This window comes from Nelusetta ayraudi, unplaced genomic scaffold (genome assembly GCF_046127955.1).
Source record: "Nelusetta ayraudi isolate G7.1 ecotype Tasmania unplaced genomic scaffold, CSIRO-AGI_Nayr_v1 ptg000122l, whole genome shotgun sequence".
In the NCBI taxonomy this organism is placed as follows: Eukaryota; Metazoa; Chordata; class Actinopteri; order Tetraodontiformes; family Monacanthidae; genus Nelusetta; species Nelusetta ayraudi.
Genome location: NW_027466172.1, coordinates 883767 through 905052, shown reverse-complemented (window position 1 = coordinate 905052; position 21286 = coordinate 883767). Strand labels below are relative to the sequence as shown.

The 21286-nt window shown below is 40.9% G+C and overlaps 2 protein-coding genes across 2 annotated transcripts; both read right to left on the bottom strand.

Annotated features, from left to right (window-relative positions):
* Window positions 1–95: 95 nt before the first annotated feature.
* tm9sf3 (transmembrane 9 superfamily member 3) lies at window positions 96–10720 on the bottom strand. Its single transcript, XM_076050087.1, has 15 exons — window positions 10533–10720; window positions 9459–9654; window positions 9183–9305; window positions 8018–8178; window positions 7828–7905; window positions 6734–6865; window positions 5813–5979; window positions 5326–5420; window positions 5090–5220; window positions 4008–4147; window positions 3552–3620; window positions 3329–3475; window positions 3155–3238; window positions 2983–3059; window positions 96–1695 (listed from the first exon to the last, which is right to left on the bottom strand). Exons 1-15 carry the CDS (start codon window positions 10626–10628, stop codon window positions 1628–1630), a joined length of 1764 nt encoding a protein of 587 aa, XP_075906202.1. The 5' UTR covers window positions 10629–10720; the 3' UTR covers window positions 96–1627.
* A 1560-nt stretch (window positions 10721–12280) lies between these two features.
* On the bottom strand, window positions 12281–20282 carry LOC142904140 (lysophosphatidylserine lipase ABHD12). Its single transcript, XM_076050059.1, has 13 exons — window positions 20136–20282; window positions 16563–16675; window positions 16373–16478; window positions 16052–16171; window positions 15898–15928; window positions 15754–15799; window positions 15317–15446; window positions 13881–13918; window positions 13631–13710; window positions 13461–13543; window positions 13273–13351; window positions 13016–13137; window positions 12281–12893 (listed from the first exon to the last, which is right to left on the bottom strand). The coding sequence occupies exons 1-13, from the start codon at window positions 20222–20224 to the stop codon at window positions 12872–12874; spliced, it is 1059 nt and encodes a 352-aa protein (XP_075906174.1). The 5' UTR covers window positions 20225–20282; the 3' UTR covers window positions 12281–12871.
* Window positions 20283–21286: the final 1004 nt, after the last annotated feature.

The following is a 21286-nucleotide window of genomic DNA, read 5'->3' as shown; positions in this document are numbered from 1 at the left end:
CTTGTCCATATATTGTTATTTATATTATACGTGTGAGACACAGAAGTTATTGATTCTATATTTACCTCCAGTCAAAGAAAAACATGCTTCATAACCCCTGTACATAAACATGTTTATTTTTTCTTTTTACAGCATGTTAATATGCAGGTTCGAAATGCCTAATCAGACACAATTACACAACATGAGGTGCAAAAAATCAACTTCTGTGGGGAGAACTGGAAATGAGAGTAAAATGCATTGCCACTTCTCATACAAGTAGGGTACGAAAGGTATTTACACAAACCGGAGGAGAAAAAAAGCATTTCAGAAACACTCTGAAGCACTGTGTGTGGTGACAAAAAACATCTAGCTTACGTGTACAGAAAGTTGACTTTGTACAGCATGTTTGGCGGAAGAAAAGCGTCCGCCTCATTCCTTCAGACATTCACGAATGAAGTTCCAGGTTAGGCAACAGAACATGTGGGAAATGGCTTACCCAAAGATGTAGAGCCTTATTAAAGCTTTAAATAATATGAAATCATATAATAAGAGCGTCCAGTCGCAGGCCTACTGGACATAAAATAAGGTACCTAGGGGGAAAACAAACAAAAACACAAACCCTGACAGCGCTGACTGGAGAGGACTTCCAATGAACAGATGTTTGGTGAAAACGTCATGCAATTTCAGGCAAGATGTAACAGCGCCACCAGACCCATCCCAAGGAAAACAAAAGAACATTTTGTTTTTCACTGAATGATTCATTAAAAAAACAAAAAAACAAAAAAAAAACCCTGTAGTAAATCTGTACAACGAAAATACATTTTGGGATCTACATCTAAAGGTACATTAAGGTTATATACACTCCCATCCATATATTATCTTTACATGTAGACTTCATTCAAACCCAAACATTAAGAAAACCCCAACTTACCGGGGGAAATGGGATCACATCAAAGAACCATTTTAAAAATCGCCTCCTTTACCTCAACCCTTTGATCAGTCCTGCTTTTTCGTGTGTACAGTAAACTACATCAGGACTAAAATCTCAACTGGATGGACTGCTACTGCAACAGTGGAAATCGTGAATCGTCAAAACTGGGGAATGATTCTGGAGTGACAGTTCTTCCTCCAGTTCTGCGGCGAAGGCTCACCGGAAGCTGTGTGGCGATGGGAAACTTCAGGAATACAAAATAGAACTCAAGCCAGAACGCGGGCACGGACCCAACTCTCGCATTCTGACACAATAGAACAAAGGCTTTCAATACACTTAGGCCTCTTCACTGAAGAGAGCTACACTGTTCCTTCAATAAACATTTCTGTTCACTTGTCTCGGGTGGGACTGGGTGGGAGAAGAGAAGCCATGTCAGCCTTGAAACATTTGCCCCAACGTTGAGTTAGAAAAAGCAACTGATAAAAACCAGAGCCTTGCGTGTTGAGGCCTCTTCTGTGGATTTTCGCTGTGGTTCGCTTAAGAGTAGCGGCGTTTTGATTCATTCAGAAAATGGAGGGGGGGGGGGGGGGCAGTAAACCTACATAATACAAAGCGAGATTCTCAATCTCTTTGCAAGAAAGAAAAGTAAAGGATGACTTGTGCCCGCCATCACACAGGTAAATCCACTTTATATCCCCGTTGCTGCTGTAGTGTCTGTCAGTCAATTTTTACATTTGTGTAGATCTTCCTCACGAAGGCACTTGTTCCCATGTATCCCACGGCACCTGGAACACATCAACGTGACTGTTGGAAGAGGACTGCAAGCGATGGATTCGCAATAAAAATGTAATTTAAAAAAAAGCCCAATCGCAGGACAAAAACAATGTCCTGCACAATAAAAGATTGACACCACCAATAGACAGTGGGTGGGCAAGACAAGGAATGTTTTACCTACAGCTGCTAAAGAGATTGCTTTGGAAGTGCATGCATGTTGAGTCAAGCTCAGCATTGATCTGTGGAGCAGTCTGCCCTGAAAAGACGTTTTTATGGAGGGTGCTACAAAAAAACTGTGTTGTGCAAAAATCGTTTACAGCCGTAGCAGAGGGAGTTCAATTTGTTCCACCTGGGCATTTTTAAATCCCTAACTCAGAATTAATCAGAGAATATAAAACTGAAATGAAACTATTGATACTGAAGTGTGAAGTCTTATTAAGACGTAATTAATTCCATCCCTATGTATTTAATTTGCTGATTTAGTGATTTTTTTCAAAATAGTTTTACTATTTATGAAAATCGAATTCAAACACTTTCCAGACACATTCCGATCAATGAATACATGTTTCCTGGGAATTGCTTAGAGGAGAGCTCACTCTATACCAAACATGACGCAGACATGTCAACCGTAGAATGCAGTTAGCGCGAATGACAGACACTGTGACCAACAAATGTCCTTTTTTGTCCTTTTCATTCGGGAGGCTAAACTTGAAGAACTTGAGGGACCAGATGGAAAGAATGTGTTCTGCGTTACTCATGGCCAGTTCGTCGAGTTCTACAAACTAAAGAACATTTCTCTCTTGTGACATACATATTGTCTTTGTGCTGTTGTGCACGCAGGACATGCCTCACACTGTAAGTAGTTATTACCGTGTGGACATCACTGTAAACGACCGGCTAAACGTGTTTTGGATAAAGAGCTCCACATGTGGAGTTTTGAAGATAATATATGATGAGGCAGCTCTGCAGGAACGTGAAATTAAAGAATTTTTTTTTAAAATAAAACAATCTGAAATGTGTTAAATATGAGACTTTTATAAGAACACTGTGCCAATCAAGCATTGTACGGGGGAGCTGATAACAAATCTGACAAAATACTAAGTTTTATTAAAACAAGCAGGTAACATCTGTATAAACTATCATCTGTCTGAACAAAAGAAACCCAAGCGTTTATTAAAATGCCTTCCTCCCACTCGACAGGTATAAATGTAGATTTCTACGCAAGGATTAAAGCTTGACGCGCATTTGTGTCGACGCGTTAAATGTCGGCATTTACATAAACGTGCTGGAGGACTCACCACACATGATTCCGAGGGCGGTACTGAACACAGCCATGTATCCAAAGTAGAAGGACGTCTGGAACAGCCCGTACATCCTGAAGCACCACAGGTAAAAGAAAGAAAATCATGAATCAGTTGGCCTGAGTCATTGAGGGGACACCGTTTTCACATGGGCGAGTCCACAACTTACTTAGTTTTGAAGAAGTAGTAGTAAAAGGAGTACATGTAAACATAAACAGCCGTGGACGCAGCGGAGAGGAAGCTTGTCCACTGCCTGGAAAAAGAGAGGAGGACGTTGGCGATTCAAAGGCGACGCTGGCGCGGCCCCCCTCGAGTTCTACTGCCGCTCTGAATTCATGCTCACCATCTGTAGTCCTCGGCGTTGAGCAGGAAGTACGTGCACACGATGGTGACGCACACGGTCACGATGCACAGGATGACCAGGACCAGCATCATGAAGCCGTACACGTAGTAGATTTTGTAGGCCCAGAAAGATGTGAAGATGAAGTACCTGTGAGAGGGGTATGATGGGAACGGTGAAACTACTGCAGGGTTCACCTCACCGCGAACCCACTGCCTCGACTTACATTTCAATGAAAATGGAGCCAAATGGAAGGATTCCCCCAAGGCAGACGATGACCGCTGGTTCCATGAACCTAGGAGGGCACAATATCCAACACTGAATCATTATCTGAAAACTGAATGGGACGCTGAGGGCTCTCCTGAAACATCCTGAGTCAAGCGGCAGCTTCAACGTTTGCTGAAACGTTCTGTGTTTTGTGAACTTTAGATCAAGGCCAATGATGTGAATAGAACGGAAGCCTTTGGGGATGTGCATCACTTCCCGCTTCTTCCTGCACTCAGGGCTGCGGGGGTCTGCTGGAACCTATCCCAACAGTCCCAGGGCGGAGGCAGGGTGACACCCTGGACAAGACGCCAATTCATCGCAGGGCCACGTTGAGACAAACAACTATTCGCACGCAAAATTTGTGTGCCCATTCTCAGGTTTGATTTCCACCGTTCCCATTTCAGCCAACGCTCACCATTTCTTCTCGGGGATCGGCCGGGGAACGGCGTTTACTCGGCAGGGGAAATTGGGCTGGCCAGACAGATTTCTCCCCAGGATGGTTCCCACGAGGTTGAGCGGCAGAATGACAAAGAAGCAGATGCAGCAGACGGCGACCTGCAGAAGACACAACGGTGTTAAAGGCAGTGCTTGCCAGGCTGATACCCAATTACCCTTTAGTCTTCTCATTAGTCTCTCTTGTCTCTGAAATCTTTTGTTTCAATTGGATTTTTATTTTATCTTTTAAATATTGCAATAGTTTTAACTGTCACAAGATTTCTCTTTCTTTTCTACAGAGCAGCTCCATTTCTTTTTGTGGGGTCCTGCTTCCTCGTGTGCACAATTATCTTGTGGTTTCAATGATGTAGAAAGGATGAGATTCAACTGTTCAGACATAAGTCACATTGCAGTGATATGTATCTGAATCAGGAACACATGTACGGGTTTTTTCCACTAGGTGGTAGTACGCGGTATCCAGTAGTGAAAGAAAAGTTTTCAGACATTCTTAAAATTTCACTCACAAGAATTGCCAGAGAATATTTTTGTGTGTTTCCAAAGGTTTTTAAAAGGAGGCACACAAACCCATGGGAATTGTTTGTTTTATTGTCAATAAGACAAAAAAAAAAAATAAAACTAAATTCTTGTGGTTCTTCTGCTCTGGATGTGTTGCGAGGTTTGTCGTCTTGCTAAAACATCCAGTTCTGAGATGGACGGAACAGTGCACGTGCAGCACGTGGGCAAATGTTGGTGACTGCACTACAATAAACAGCACTTGGGAAACGTGGGACCGAATCTAGTGCAATACAGTACATCACAAATGCATGAGGTGTCCAAATGTTTTCTTTCCCCCAACCACTGTATTTCAGTACCTACTCGCCTGGCGTTTCAAGCAGACCGAGTGGAGCGGAAAATGTTACATCAGCAGAGAGCAGGAAGCTGCTGATTGATGCTCGTGATTGTTCTGAAGGAATTATGACGGCTATTTCTCAGAGCACTGGCAAGCCTGTTTTGTTTGATGGCAGATAAAGCGAACCAGCCGCACCAGCTCGTCAGGCCTACCATGGTGCCGAACGGGATGGCTCTGGAGGCGTGGTAGTAGATAGCGATGAAGTTTATGAAGAAGGCTGTCCCGCAAACCATCGCTGGGATCAGAAATGCCCCGACGAACATTTGTTTGATCCATCTTCTGCCTGAATGATTCACGCAGAAAAAAAAAAAAGGAGTTCGGCAAATTTGTGAAATGAAGAAACTTCAGTTTGCGCCTGTAACGGACAAAAGCATTGAGATTCTTTTACCTCCTTGCTTGGCGTACAGGCTGCCTCCAAAATAGCCATTGACAGGGGAGGTGGCAGCATACACAAAAATGGCCGTGCTGAGCATTGATCCTCTCCTACAGAAAACACATGATTATTGAACTGCGTCGTGCTTTCAGTTGTGGGCTGTTTCAAAGGGACTTTAAAGACAAAAGCAAAGGTTTTTTTTCTGTCTGACATCCTCCCTCATTTTTTGGGTGAAAATAAATAAAACCTGTTTGTTGTATGTCAGAGGGTTTTTTGGTTGTCTGATAATAATAATAATAATAGCAAATTAATTATTTTAATTTAGCTATTTTTGTTTCTGTAACAATGTACACTTGTGGTTGAACTTTGACTTTGATTCCGCTATACTGTACTGTGCGTACCAATAACACTTATTTGTCTTGGCACTGGACATCAATTTACCACCTTGACGTCAAGTAATCCAAACATCCTGCACGCCGGGAGCTATGTACACATCACTCACTCCGTGTAGAGATCCTCGACCATCGCGACGATGATGACAATTAGCGAGACGGAGAAGATCTGGCAGCCGGAGCCAATGAGCGAGGAGAATATCAGCGGGTGACTTGACGGCCGAAACACGTCCCCGTGTACCTGCTTCCAGCCGTACTCGTCCCCAAGGTCCCTGTCCTGATGGTGCAAAGATTCCGTAGAAAATAAAGACTCACACGTTGCTTTAAAACACGGTGACATTCTTGTGGCATTTAAAAAAAAGGGAACTTGAAAAAAACATTTACAAGAAAATCTTCCCCCCCAAGAAAAAAGTCCCCCCCCAAAAGAATAAATTATATCCTAGAAGGGCAGGCCTATTCATTTGTTGTCAGCCCCTTTAATATCCTCACTGCCTGTAAGAGTCAATAGTAGTGTTTGAAGGGTGAGTGCACCCTTTCCCTTCTTTTTTTTTCCTATCTCAAATACACAATGACTACAAGCTGGCAATCTATATATTTACTTCAAAATGGTGTGCGGAAGAGCACTGATGGGGTGCTTTTGATTTTTCAATAAATTACAAAGTTTTACAGGCTTCGCAAACCGATCTCAACAAGGCCGATCTCTACCTGTTGAGACCGCAGGAGAGACAACCCATGATCCGTGTTGTGTGTTTTACTTTGCTTTGCTCAAACAAAACAAACAAAAAAAAGAAGTTCCTACAAATGACAGGGGTCAACAGACAGGAGGGAGTGAGCCTGGTTTGTGTGCAGTGAGCGGGGACCAAAGGTATCAGTGTGTCTCAATAAGAGGGCGACAGAAAAAAAAAAAAGTCTCCAAGGAAAAAGCCTCCCCGGCGGTGGCCCCCTGCTACAGTACTGCTGTCAGTCTGGAGGCACAACACTTAAACAAACAGTGGGCCAAGGAGAAAAGCGCTGAGTCAACGCCATCTCACCATGTCATCCATTTCCTCCTCTTTGCTGTATCGAGCGTAATCCTTCCTCAAGGTTCTCATCAGAATCATGGAGACCAGGCCGACCAAAAAAATGACCATCATGAAAGAGTTGAAGATGGAGAACCAGTGGATCTGAGAGACAGAAAAGAGTTCACAGGGACTGTATATACGCAACCGGCAAATAGATCTCATTAGATAGATGCACACTTTAATAATCCTTCACAGGAAATTTCAATTGTTACAGCAGCAGTGCATTAAATCATCAATTCATTCACTGTAACACCGGAAAACAAAAACAGATAATTTTACAGAAATCAGATTTACTGTATATGAAATATAAAATTAAGTGAAAAATAGCCCATCATCTAAAGCACAGAAAATAGCATTACATACTTTAGGAGATAAAAATATTAAGATTATTATTTTTTTTAAACTAAAACTAGAGTGCAGGGCCATGGTACATAAGAGGGGCGGAGCTATTGCACATTAAAGATCAATAGAGCAATAAATTCAAATAACTTAGCGACAACTTTGTGACATTTTTAGAACCAGTGACAGATTATTTAAGATTCACTCAAACGAAGCGACCTCCAACCTGTGGGACTGGATTCCGATGCTCATAAAGTAGCCACTTTCGTCAAAAGCACTATTCCTTTGTTAAGACACATGACTCAGCAAAGGCACTTTGAATCAGGATTGGTATTTTAGGCATCTTAGCGAAGCAGTTGCCTAAGAAGCCTGAAGGTAAGACAGACGTTGCAACGTTGCGAACCACACGAGTTGCAACTTGAAAAGAGTGGCGGATGCCTCCAGTGCTGGAGCTGACTTTCTTCTAAGTAATAGCCCCTCAAACCACAATAAAGGAAACAAACAAAAAAATAGGAGCGGAGCACTTATTGACACATAGTGTAGTTATAATACAGTAAATTTTAGTATCGTAAATTTATGCTAAATATAAATTAGCACTGGAATACCAGCTGGTTGTTTAAGGTCCTTCCAGTCTATTCGATGAAATGTGAACCGCAGGCACTGATGCAGACAAGTGGGAACTTTAAAATCTGACTTTCAAATGATTGATCAAAGTTTGCTCTCACCCTGTGCTGAAAGAATGATGGATCGAGGTACTTGTCAAATCTGTCTTCGTACTTCACATCAGACTTCTTCCACTTCACCTGTGAGAGGAAAACTGGATTTAAATTCTGATTTAACGATGAAGTAAAGAAAGCGCGAGTATACCCAAAATGAGACTGCATACGGCGATCAAAGGAGGCATCCAGTACTCACTGAATAAGACATTGGAATCTTTGTGTTTGGCACCAGTTTGATTTTGCCTTCGCTGGTCAGGTTTACATCAACAATTCTGTTGCCATTGAAACCGATCTCCAGCTTCTTATATGTCCACAGGTAATGATCTTCTCCGTTTTCATCGGCCTCGCCAACAATACCTTCAGAAGAAAGTAAACGTGCGTTGCGTTATAGATCCAACCCATAATGAAGTGGAGATATTATAGCAGGGATCATTACGCCTTGTGTTTACCAGCAGTGAAACCAAGAGTGTAAATGTTTTTTGAAGATTATTAATACCGGCTATACAATTTGTGAAAGTTGTGCAGTTGATAGCTTGTCCCCACTGGCCAGCATAAGTAATTTCGATCTTTCTCGCAAAGCCTTACAATTTGATCTCTGTAAAGAAATGCATTCTTTTCTTAAGAATGTGTGGTTTTGCACAAATGCAATTTCACAAAAGCTTTCTATCTCTGAATAGATAAAGCGAGTGATTATATCTCCCTCAAAAATAAGTTCAATAAAACCCCAATAACGGGTGTCATTGAAGTTATGTTTTCCAAATATAAAGGTGGATAGTGGTTAAACAGTTAGTGTTCTATGAATGGTATTATGACTATACGCAAGCTGAATTTAATATGACACAATGACGGGGCACATCAAGTGTGCCATCATCGCGGTGCAATTACAGCGCTGCTTGTTAACCGCGTGGTACCTGCTTTCTGTGAAAGCCTCAGCCAACGAGATCACAGCCTCATAAGATCCCCGGGGAACCGGATGCAAGTTCAAAGTCTACTTTTTCCGACTGCTATTCAGGTGTGCATAGACAACAGCCGACGTGGAGAACTGTCTTGAGTAAATGCCAGCGCCCCACCCACTACCTGCAAAGGCCGACGCATTAATTGTTGGAGCAACTGCAGGAGTGGCAGCACTGTGCAAACTGCAACCACATGCAAGCCGTGAACAGTGATGGCTGTGTTGAGAGACTGTCATAAAGTGTATGAAATGTCAAGATAGCCTGCAGATGAATTGAATGCAACTGACTATTCTACGGTGCCGACAAGTCAATAATCACAACGCTGTTTCAAAATTGATTAAAGACAAATGATTATAAAGTACACACACGCACACTACATTTTGTAAAAGAAAACTTAGTACCACTTACCCCAGATGGGCAGGTCATCTATGTACATTTGGTACCAGTAGTGATTCTTTATAGCATAGACAAAGGCATCCCGTTCGGGTTTGCCTAGGTTGATCTCACAGTATGTGGTCTGCATGACTTCGTCTGCAGGGATCACAGATACCAAACAGTGTTTGTTACATCAAAGGAAATTGGCGTGTGAACAAGGGGACGGGGAGAAGGAGAAACTTCAGTAATGTCAGCGGCTGCTGTTAGCTCATGGTGCTCAACAAGTGAAAGTCTGAGCAATAGGGGTACCTTTGAACTTGATGTCTAAGCCGCTGAATTCTAGCTCCACTCCCTGCAGAGCCTCTCCGAGGGTTTCATGGTAATGACTGATGGATTTCTTGGTGCCGGGACAGAAGGGCAAAGAGAAATACTTGTAGGTCTCCTGTCGGTTGTGGTAAGGCCCCACTGTGTTCATCCATAAAACGACTTCCTCCTTATCTGTGTACTGCAAAGCAGAAACAGGGAACAGGTAAAAGCCGGGAACGCGACGACACTTCAGGAAGGTGGGCTAACGCTCTGGAAGTCGTTATGCTGTTTCCAATACGCGTCCCAGCACTATATTAACGACAGTGGACACATTCATTTTGAACAGTGCAGTTAAGAGCCCCACTTCCTGTAAGAATTTCGCGCAAAGAGCGACGTTCATGTTGCCTTCGTAACCATTCGAACGTACACATCGCATTTGAAACGCGCACACAAAACAGCTCATGCAAGACCTTAACAAAAAAACAAACAAAAATAAATAAATAAATAAATGGTGTGGCTGGGGGGACACACACAATATTATACTGATAGCCAGTTGTAATTGAGGCGTCAGGGAGATAAGTAACCAAGAGGCCCTGTCAATAATAGAATTCCAACAAAATGTCATTTTAGCTAAGGCAAGCTCATTGGCCATTTTACGTCTCACCTGGGGAAAAACTGAAATATGAAAATGTTGCTTAAAGCAATAAATGTTTGGTAATAAAGTAGCATGATGAACTGCGTGCGCTAGCTTGACGAACTTAAGCGTAGTTTCTGCCGGTGCTTGGCGAAAGCTTAAGACAAATGTGGAAGACGTGCTAGGGTGCTAGCAGGCAAACGTTAGCTGACAGCATTCAGGCCGATAGAGTGATGGTGATTTAAAAGTCCAGTTGAATGCCGACTCGTTTTTATCAGCGAGTATCGACATAAGACTTTATGGCAAAAGTAAAACACTCCTTGGAGTCCACAATTCCGTTTTTTTGAACGCAGCTAGCTGCAGTTAGCATGATACACTGAGCACAAACGACCATTATTTCCAAGGCTTCTCTTTTCAATCGGCCTCTCCAAATGCTGACTTACCGTGTGCTCATGCTCGTCTGCGTCTACAGATAATAGAGAGCCAACTACGACGAGAAAGGCCACCGCTGCCACTTTCCATCTGGTAGATCCCATCATTTTCGGTGAAAGTATGCAGAAAGATTGGGAACGTTAGCTTTACAGGGCTATCCCACCTTCTTCCTGGTTGTATGACAGAGAGAATTTTAGGGACGTTCACGTACGCATTTGGCGTAAGCGCTTCGAGAGAGACCAACGAACCCACACGGGATTGGCTGAAGCGAATCACGTGGTCCACATGCTCCATTCACTGCGAAAAGCGATGAATTATACGGTGAATAAAGAAACGCAGTCGGCGCATCGTCCGCAACCTTCAGCCACGTCATCTGATTGCCAGGACTGGATTTTTACCCCGCATTTCGCATCGACAATATAATCACCAATTGCAAGGGGGCAAAAACAACATGTAACACCACCTTAAAAACAAACAAACATCTAATTTAAGAAAAGACAATTTAATTACAAAAAAATGCTTTATAATGTCATATTCACTTTGTTACTTTATTCCAAGAATTCTTTTTCAGAAATCAAGTTATCAAATAATCGCCCGTAAATAAAAATTAACTTGTTTCAATACATTGTATTTATTCTAGTAATCTTGTAAAATACAAGCAGTAAAAATCAATAATTTAATTGTTTTGGTCCCAAAACACAAGTTCTATTTGTTGTTAAACTATATAAAAATGACAATAGTGTAGGATATTATGAATGTGATGATAAAAATGTTGAATCTATGATCATTTTTGATAAATGCAAAGAGGTTTTACTTCTTTATGCAATGGTGATCCCTAATGCAGTGAAGCAACAGGTTTTCTTACCCTATCCATTTAAACTAAATGCAATAAGATGCAGGTGGTGCACAGACAGTCATACTTTCTCATTTTTAACTATGGCTTTACATGAAAAACCATGGTTTGAAAGCAAACAGACATATTTATAATCAAAATGAATACAAGAATTAGTCCTCAACAGTGTGGGTTGTTACTTATTTAGTGTATTTATTTTACATAACTAACTGTAATATTGCATGATTAGAAGCCCACATATGATAAATGTATCTTGCCAGTGTAGTCAAGACACAGTCTAAACTTGCTTTGCTTGCTCTAATGCATATTATATCTAAATGTGTTCTAGGGTGCACAACTCTTGAAATCAGTTAATTGTGAACATTCAAACCTACTGCTGCATGGCTACTACCTCTTTTAGATATGTGCAATGGACAACAAAGCATTGGCTTTCCTTTCATCTTGCAGAAGGCAGTAAACAGAAGGCTTACTCTGGTGATTTCTGGAGATTTGTATGCGTTTTGCTCAAGTGGTTAATGGGAAATGAAGACCTGAGAAGTATATTATTTTCAATGTGTCCTAGTACCTTAAAATATAGCTTGATTGCTATGTTTTAAAGGACACTTAAGGTAAAACAAACAAACAACAAAAACAAAAACACTCAAAAATTAATATAGATCATGTCCCTGGACATTGTATCTGTGTGACAAATGTAGGCATAAAAAACTTCAGCCTGTTTAATGGCATTATCATAAAATAATAACAAATCATATAGCCATTGTCTCACAATTTAGTGTTGTCATAACTGCCGAGAAGTTTATAGCGTACCCACCTTTGCACTAAGGCATCCTGCATCCACAAAACCCTAAGTGCAGGATAAGCTGTGTTTGAATCGAAATTGTCAAGTAGTTGAAATAATCAGTAAATAAATTACGTTGACATTACATAATATGCATATGTGTGTGTGTCATCAACTTCTTAAAAAGTTTTCCACAAATCTGAATGAAACTGACAGCTTGACAGCGTATCTGCCCTACCCTGTGGTCACTTTTGGCTGTTTCTCGTATATCTTGTTTGTGTACTTTGAGCTCTTGGTTGTTAAAAAGTGTCTCCAGGGCAAATTTACAAGGTACAAGAATCTGACCTAACTGCAGCCCATTCATTGCAAATTTATGAGATGCCGAAGTGGCGTTACCCAAAATTCTGTAAAATGGATATGTACTGCAGATCGTCTTTCAATGAAGCCAATACATCACTTTGTGTTTTATTATATAAGTAAAAAAGAAAAAGAAATTTTTAGAATTAGAATATTAGAATTACAATTACCCACAAATAGGAAAACAGTGCAATTGAATAGAATCATGTTTCACAGACATGACATGCAAAAAATGACAAGAAATGAAATCAGCATTTCTAAGGCAAATTATTGGGGTCTGGATGCTGATCAGACCTAATCAGTCCCCAGCATGTTCAGTTGAGTATGTTTTTTTTCCCCCCTCCTCGGTTGTTTCTCCACTTCTACAAGGACAGCACAAAATTCCTGCAAAGAAGTCACAAGAATGAAAATGCTGTAGTAGTGAAACTTTTTTAACTGATAAAATTCACTGATTTGGGCACAAGGGAATCATTAATTTTAATATCATTAGTGAAATATGTTCTCACTTTAAGACCCCGGGCAGTTTTGGGTCTCTGTATAGACCGTTGTGCAAGTATCCCTTAGATCCGTCAAAGGCCTCCAGCTTGACTCGCTCTGCATTCTGGGCACTCACTGCGACCTCATACATCTGCAAGAGGTGAGCGAAGCAAGTTCAGCTGACTTGAAACAGAAAGCCATACCGAAAAACACGACTCCATCACTTGTAGCTTCAAGGGAAACATCAGTTCAGTTGGATTTGATCATTGTCGACAGGGGGAGATACCTGCTGAGCAACAGGAAATGGAACTAAGTGGTCATCCTCTGCATGGAGGAAGAGGATTGGACTTCTAATTTTTTTCAAACTGCAAAATGAAAAACACAGTTATCACTGGGTAACAAATGTGTATATTAGGAATGCAGAAATTAATATTTAACATTTGTAGACATTCAACACTCGTTGGCGTCTCTTACCTTTCCTCAGTGGGAAAGACTACTTTGTTGTGTTCCCATGGCTCTGGGAAGAAGTAGCCAACGCCTGGAAATTTCCAATAATACTTGATAAGAGGGAACAAGAAAACATTGTGAGGTTATGCGTTATAGTAGCAGCAATCAAACACAGGAAGAATATTGAAAAAGGTTACCCAAGAGAAAACATGAAACTGTATCTTCTGTCGAGCACTGTTAAAGGCACCCTCAAGTATCACCCCATCAAATATCACTCCTAAAAAGGAAGAGATGAAAATCAGGTCACTGATATAATAAAGATAAGAGAATAAGAGCAGATTGGGTCAATTTTAAAGATAAATCACACAAAGCATAAAAAAACAATTCACTCTCCAAGTTATGTCTTGATTAGAAGCAATAAAATGGTTTGTGGAGGTCGGAGCCTACCTTCTTCAATCAGTTTTACTGCAGTGTTAGTGGACACTCTGCACAAAGACATAAAAAACAAAACAAAGCTTTACTTGCTTATGAGGATTAAATTGTTTTCGCCATCAAACTGCTGTTCATTGTAGCAGTGGGCTCACTTCAATCACTCCTGCCATGAAGGCACTAAGTCACCTTGGTTAGCTGGTAAGTTTTATGACGTGAGCAGAAGAAATCAGCGTAGCAACAATTAAAGAACAAGTAAAAAGTGTTTTTTCTTTACTTTCTGCATTATCTATAAGTCACATTTTCTTTCATTGTTTATGTTACCTATTAATGATAACATATAACTCACAAACGAGATGGGTCTGCATTGGATCAAAGCCAGTTCACTTAGCACAAGCTATTCTAGTTGCTAATGCTGCGGTGCCATCCACTTCTTAGTAGTTGATTGAAGATGCTGTGATTCCAACAATCATATGAGTGGGCACATTCCCTTTAATTACCAGTGGCTGCTGTTTGAGATCCAGGGGGTAGAAACACAGGCTGCTCAGTGAACACAAGGCGGGTGAACGGCTCTGGTCTCCCTCCATCAAAACTCATCAAACACGCAATCCACCAACTCTAAATGGTAAATGGTAAACGGACTGCACTTATATAGCGCTTTTTCCAGCACCTTCACGGTACCCCAGAGAACTCTACATTGGCCTCTCATTCACCCGTTCACACACACATTCATACACCAATGGGTGGCTGCTGCCATGCAAGGCGCTGCCTCGCCCCAATGGGAGCAATTTTGGGTTAAGTGTCTTGCCCAGGGACACAACAACACTAAAACATTCTCCAATACAAGTTGTGACTTGCACGTTCACTACACTATGAAATAATAATGTAGAGTTATGTAACACTGCGACACATGAAGCAAGTCCTCCAAGCTACTTTCATGAGTAAACCACCAGGCGGAGTGACACAGTGTCACCTTAGACAGTGCCAGAGTTACTTACTTTTTGGCTCATATGAATAAGTTGCCTGGTCTTGGTTAGTAAAATAAAAAAAATCCTACTGCTAGCCACCACAAAGTCTGTGACGCTCAGATCTTGGCTTCTTCTCAAGAATCAATTTTTTGATGATGGGAGTAGCTGCACAAAATGTGCTTTCGAGAGCACTTTTCCCAGCAGGTTTCCAATATAGTCTGCAATATAATCTTTGATATAATTCTGGCTATTCATTTGCAATAACAAAAAACAAAAAACAAAACTCTGGTCTTGTAATGCTCTATTGTTTTCATTTTTCAGATGTACCTACTCATACAACTGCAGTGATTACAATTAAAAAATGTTGAAGTATCCTTTTAGAGGTGCATATATGTGTGTCTCATATAATGGGTTGGGCAGTGCACATCCCAAAATGCTGCACTGACAGACACGCAAGTGACAAAAATGCTGTCAAGTCTCACTGACCCAGTGCCAAGAGAGTGGCCCCAGATGACGACCAGGCTGTCCCTGCAGCGTGCTTTCACCCACTTGTACACGTAGAGAGCATCAGTGGTCAAACCGGCTTCAGTCGGCTCCCCCGTGGAATCACCAAAACCTGCCAGAGGGTGACAGAGCGTTGACAACGCCTAATAATAATAACAAGTGCTCGCAGACGGGTCTAAACACTGCGGTTCGCTGCCACCAGGGGGCAGCCTCTCTGTGGGAAAACCGCTCTATTCCCTGACCTGAAGCTGAACTGGAGTCTTTTTTCGCACCCTGACGACAACTTGTCAGGCATGACAGTGCAAATGATATTAAATCAAGTTGAGGAGTTTGTGCATTACCTTCAGAATGGAAGTTAAGAAGCGAAAAGATGGAAAATATGTTCAGACGTAGAGCCATAAATCTTTATTCCCACAAACCTCTGTAGTCGGGCACCAGCACGTGGTAACCAAGTGCACTCAAAACCTGTAGACATACAACACTTATTTGTCATTGGACAGGCCAATGAAACATTTACACCCCAACCCGTAATGATTAATACGTTTACGTGTCCCATCACTCACTTTTGACACTCCCACGCGGTGGGGGGCCGCCCTGTTGGAGTGATTAATAGACACGTGAGCCAATATACCGGTTCACGCACTGCGAGCAGTGTGCCACTGTCACAGTCTGCTTCCTTAGCTTCACACTACAATACAAATGAATAATTTATTGCACCTGCTGCCTGTGTTCCCATGGAGATATATGAAAACTGGACTGCCATCGCCTAAACTGCGCTGGTACCAGGCCGAGTCCTTCCCCTGAGCCTCCTTCCACCGACTGTCAGGGACAGTGTGCCTTTAAAAAGGTCGAAACAAAATGCCCACTTAAAGATACACCAAGAGATTAGTCTTGTAAAAAAAAAAAAAAAGATAAATAAATAGATAGACAGATGGATAGATAAATGGATAAATGAAATAAGCTTGTGCTTAATCCACACTTTTGAAAAATAAGCTTGAAAGAAAACCCCAAAAACAATTGAACCAGGGTTACACTGACCAGACGCCAAGGGAGATTCCTTCCTCTGATGTTAAGTACATGTTGATGGTGTGATTAAGGGAGAGCTCAGCCGGCCGGCTGAGGTCAATGAAGAAAGGCAACCTGACTGCAGAACAGAATGGAGGAGATGTGGGCCCAGCAACAGGAGTATTTACAGTGGTTACAGGAGACAGAGGGAGAAATCACCTACTTCTGTGAGTGTAAACAAAGTGCTGGATTAAGTCTGGGAGAGTCCAGAGCGAAACGGGGACCAGGACAATAAAAAACAAGCCAAGAAGGCCTATTTTCAACCACCTTCGGGACCTGCGAACAGACAGAACTGTGGTTAAACCAATTTGTTCTTTTAAATTTGATGCACCCACAGGGACCTAGTTTTTCAAGAATGAAGAAATGCCCTGATTCGTTTTTACACTCATAGGGATGCTAAGTTGTTGTCAGACAGCGAAGGCGCATATTTACAACTGAAACAGTTCTTGTCATTCGTCCAATAAAACGCAATTGATGTGCCATTATTAGATTAATTCTTTAGCTAGAAAGGCTGTACATCATTACAATGGGTTAAAATGATATAATAATTCATTACTTGCTCAAAAAATTGTTTTGACAACTAACAGACAGAAAAATAGACTCAAGCTTACTCATGAGGAGAATCAAAAGCTCTATTCAACATTGAAGTCCCTTCATCAGACACTGTTTTTACGTGTTTGTAAGTCTGGTTTAAAGTGCAGTCTTGAGTTATAACTTCCTTTGAAGGGACGTCTCATGAGTAACCTATTGTTCGTGTTTGTTACTATAGTAGTGACAGTGGTTAAGAAAGGTTGTAATGTGATTTGCATTTTGTATTGCATTGTGTATTTTTGTTGTGATCTAGACGCAGAAAGTTCTACTGTGTGGATGAATTCCAGAAAGGTTAGCTGTTGCTCTGGTCACAGCTAATGGAGATCCAAACAACTCAAATGAAACTTAAAACATGATGACTGGTTTTACAGTCCTCTGCAGGTTTTATTTTATTCTAATAATTGATAAAAATCAAGTTATGAATCCATCAATGGTTAGTTACTCAGTCAGAGGCAACAAAGAGATCATATAGATTTTTATTTTTGGAAATGACTACGCACCATCAAAAACTTCAGGTTGTCATACTTGTGTTGCTATGAGGGAATGCTTGCTAATAGAATGTTAAAATGAGCCTTTCAAATTGGTTTTCAAAACATTAACCACCACATCATTTGACCAGCTGACAGACTAGCCACTGGATGGCTAATGAATATTTTGAACGCTAACCCTCAGTGTCAGATTGCGATGGACCTATAGAGTCCCCCAGAGACACTATAGTTGAACCATGAATGATGTGCATGCGTGTGTGCATAGATCCAGAATCGACTCGTATGGACTTCACTATGTAATATTTCCCCCATTAACAGATAGCAGTTGGTGGTGAGAAAGACACCCACGCACATTTCAGCCTCCTCTCCTCTTCAGCAGCACCTTGCACTGTTCACTCGCAGATAATGTTACAGATGTCACATTTATTTTTCAGTCACAACACTCCGAAAATTGTATGTTGCATTCAGCTGGCTGACTGTGAAAAGAGTTGCCAGAGACATTAGCTCAGTTTGTTTATGGGTTACTATTCATTTGGTGCTCATCAGTCGCATTTAGCCAAATTATCCGCAAAGGTCTCCTCCTTTCGAAAAACGTATTTGCTATGTAGTCAAAGCAAGTGAAAACATTGGGGGGAAAAAAACATTTTTTTTCTCGCATGAGAAAATCAGTGTCTCATTGACATTTTCCAGCTTTCCCCCAAAAAGTGCAATGAAATGGCTCATTGCCTTCCATAAGTACAGGTGTATCAGGGGAAGTGAGACGGCAGGAAATGTGATGGACCATTTTGTTGAACTGCACAAACTGCAGTTCAACGTAAATACATACAGACACACGGGAATGAGCGCCCGCACCGTCTGTGCATGCAGCATTAATATGGAGCCATTAATATGGGGGAGAGAAGAGCTGAATTATCTAATCAAGCAGCCAGGCTGTCACCAGAGTCTTTCTGACTCCCCAGAGAGAAAAGGATACTCTTCAGACGATCGCCAATTAATGGACAATACGCCCCACTCCCTCCATTAACACTCTAATCATCCAGAAGAGCTCTTTAAGTTAAAGACTGATTTCCACATGGCCCTGGGGGCGAAAATATATAAGGGGTCATTCATTCCACCAGTCATTAAACTGTCTCTTCGCCATGTCCAGAGTTAACACTTTTCTCTTCACCAGTCAACCCCATGTCTTTTGCAGATGACAGATAGCAGCTTGCCATCTTTTTTTTTTTTTAAAGAGAGGAGAGCAGTGATGGGTGCTAATACAACCCCTGTTCTGCTGGAGAGTCACTCTATATTGCAGTGGTTACCGAACCTTTTCATGTGAACAACTCTGAAATGACATAAATTAGGCCCTCTCACCCCACAAAGGCCACACCTTAGGAATTAGGCTTTTAGGCATTTCAATACATATGGCTATGACTGGCAAGTACAAAAATGGATCTCACAGTTTTTGCAGGGGTAAATTGTGTATCCTACTTTCACTCTATATATATATATATATATATATATATATATATATATATATATATATATATATATATATATATATATATATATATATATATATACATACATATATGAATATATATGTGTGTGTGTGTGTGTATATGTGTGTGTGTGTGAGTATGTATATGTGTATGTGTGTGTATATATATAAATATATATACACATATATATACAGTATATATAAACACACACACACACACACACATTCACACACACACACACACACACACACACACACACACACACACTACAATTCAAAAGTTTTAGATCACTGACTCATTTCTGCATTGAACTCCATAGTAACCAGTTTTATGAAGTAATGATCTTGAATGTTCTGCAATCATTATGAGTGCACTAAAAATTATATGATGAATGAATAATAAAATTACATGAACATTTCAGTGTTGAATGAAAACTATTTTTCAATGCCTAACTAAAAGCGATTGAGAGAATTCCAAGTGCGCAAAATTCTGTGTGAACACACTAAAAGTCGGCTGTTTTAAAGAGCCATAACTCATGATGCTTGGTTTCCGTTTTTATGGTTTAGCACAACACAACTAAGTGTGATTATAATACAAAAATGCTCACTTTTTTTTCTTTCTTTTTTTTTTTTTTAATAGCAATTCTAAAGCATTCAACTTCTGTAATGATATATTGCACACGAGATATTCATTCTCTTATATCACATTCAAGGCAGCAACTGTCAAAGCCATCCCATAATGTGTTCAGCACATCCTGACTGATTTTCCTGCACATGTAATGTTCTTGAAGCGTTCCAGTAGATTCTTTCATGAGGCTGCTTATAATGGAGTTCAATCAGTCAGTGATCTAACAAGAAACAAGACCCCAACTCAATTGAGCGTACACAGTCACTTGACTTGTTGTGAGAGGATTGACCATTGGAGGTGGGACAGAGCGGGGCTGTCTTTCCTCACAAACTTCCGCTAATGTGTTATGGTTATTAACCAAGGCTTTTTCAACACAATGGTGACAGCGTGTGTAAAACCTCATTTTGCAGACTGCACACTGGTTATTCACCACCTCGAATTCGACAAAAAAAAAAAAAAATGGCGACTCTAAAAACTTTTTAACTTTGAATTGCTTGTTAATAAATAAATGAATGCAAATCTGCTAAAGGTAGTGAGCTAACTCACGGTGTGCCTTCTTTCCGGCGGATCCCGGCGGGCTTCCTCACGTCACTGCCAGCGGAAGAAGCGTTCCGTTTTCCGCTTCTTTTCCTCATCTTAAAATGCCTGGAAACACCGTTTCCTGGTTGATTTTCAAATACTTTCTGTGGCTGATAAACTTTGTTCTAGTGAATATAATCTCAGACACGCGAGGCAAGTCGGCGTAGTTAAGGTGGCGCAGCTTTACCGTTCTTCCCCCCCCCCCCCCCCCCCCCCAGTTCTCGGTACATACATACATTAATTACTTGGAGCTACCTTAAACGGAACAGTCGCTACGTATTGTACTTTTGCCCCTGTCGAGAGCAGACTCTTGTAGGGCAAATGTTAGACAGTAACCAAACGTAAACTCACCAATGAAATTTCAAAATTCTGCCAAACTATATTATACCTTTATATTGCACTATACTTTATACGATTAAAAATAAAATAAAAATACTACTATACTATAATACTTCACTCCTCCGAGGAAGAAGAACAAAATCTATTGACAGTTCTGGTATTAAGCCAAGTCCATTCTACGCCTCCAGTGATTTTTAGGGACAGTGGGCCTTGAACGGTATAAATTATAACACCTGCCGGGGACAAAGTATGAAAGAAATTGTTGGAGAGGAAAGAAAGGCCATACTTTTTTCTTTTTTTTTTGTAATATTATCAGAGGAGCTGAGCATAAATTAGAGGGCACATTTTTTAGCTCATTAAAAAGGTGCTGGTGCAACTGAACAAGAGTTTTACCTCATTTCGTTCAATTGGATCAAAATTCATAAAAACAACAGATAAATATCATGAATCACAGCAACATACATCTTCACAAAAACGAAAACAACGATGATCAGCAGGTCGCAGAGTGTGCACGGCCTGTGCACTGCGGAGAGGTGCAGTCTGGAGATGGATCATAATTTCAAGGAGCAAAATTAGGGCAAATGAGTCATGGAGAGTTTTAATGACAATGAAAGCGATGTGAATCACATTCTATGACCTATTGAATTACCATTCAGGCGAATCTCTCAAAGAATTGTGTCTCCAGCTCCATAGTTTGAGCTTATTTTGTGAATTATCACCAAAGTTGCTGGAAGTTCACTTGGCTCTTACTTTCCATTTACATCACTGCAAATTCCAAA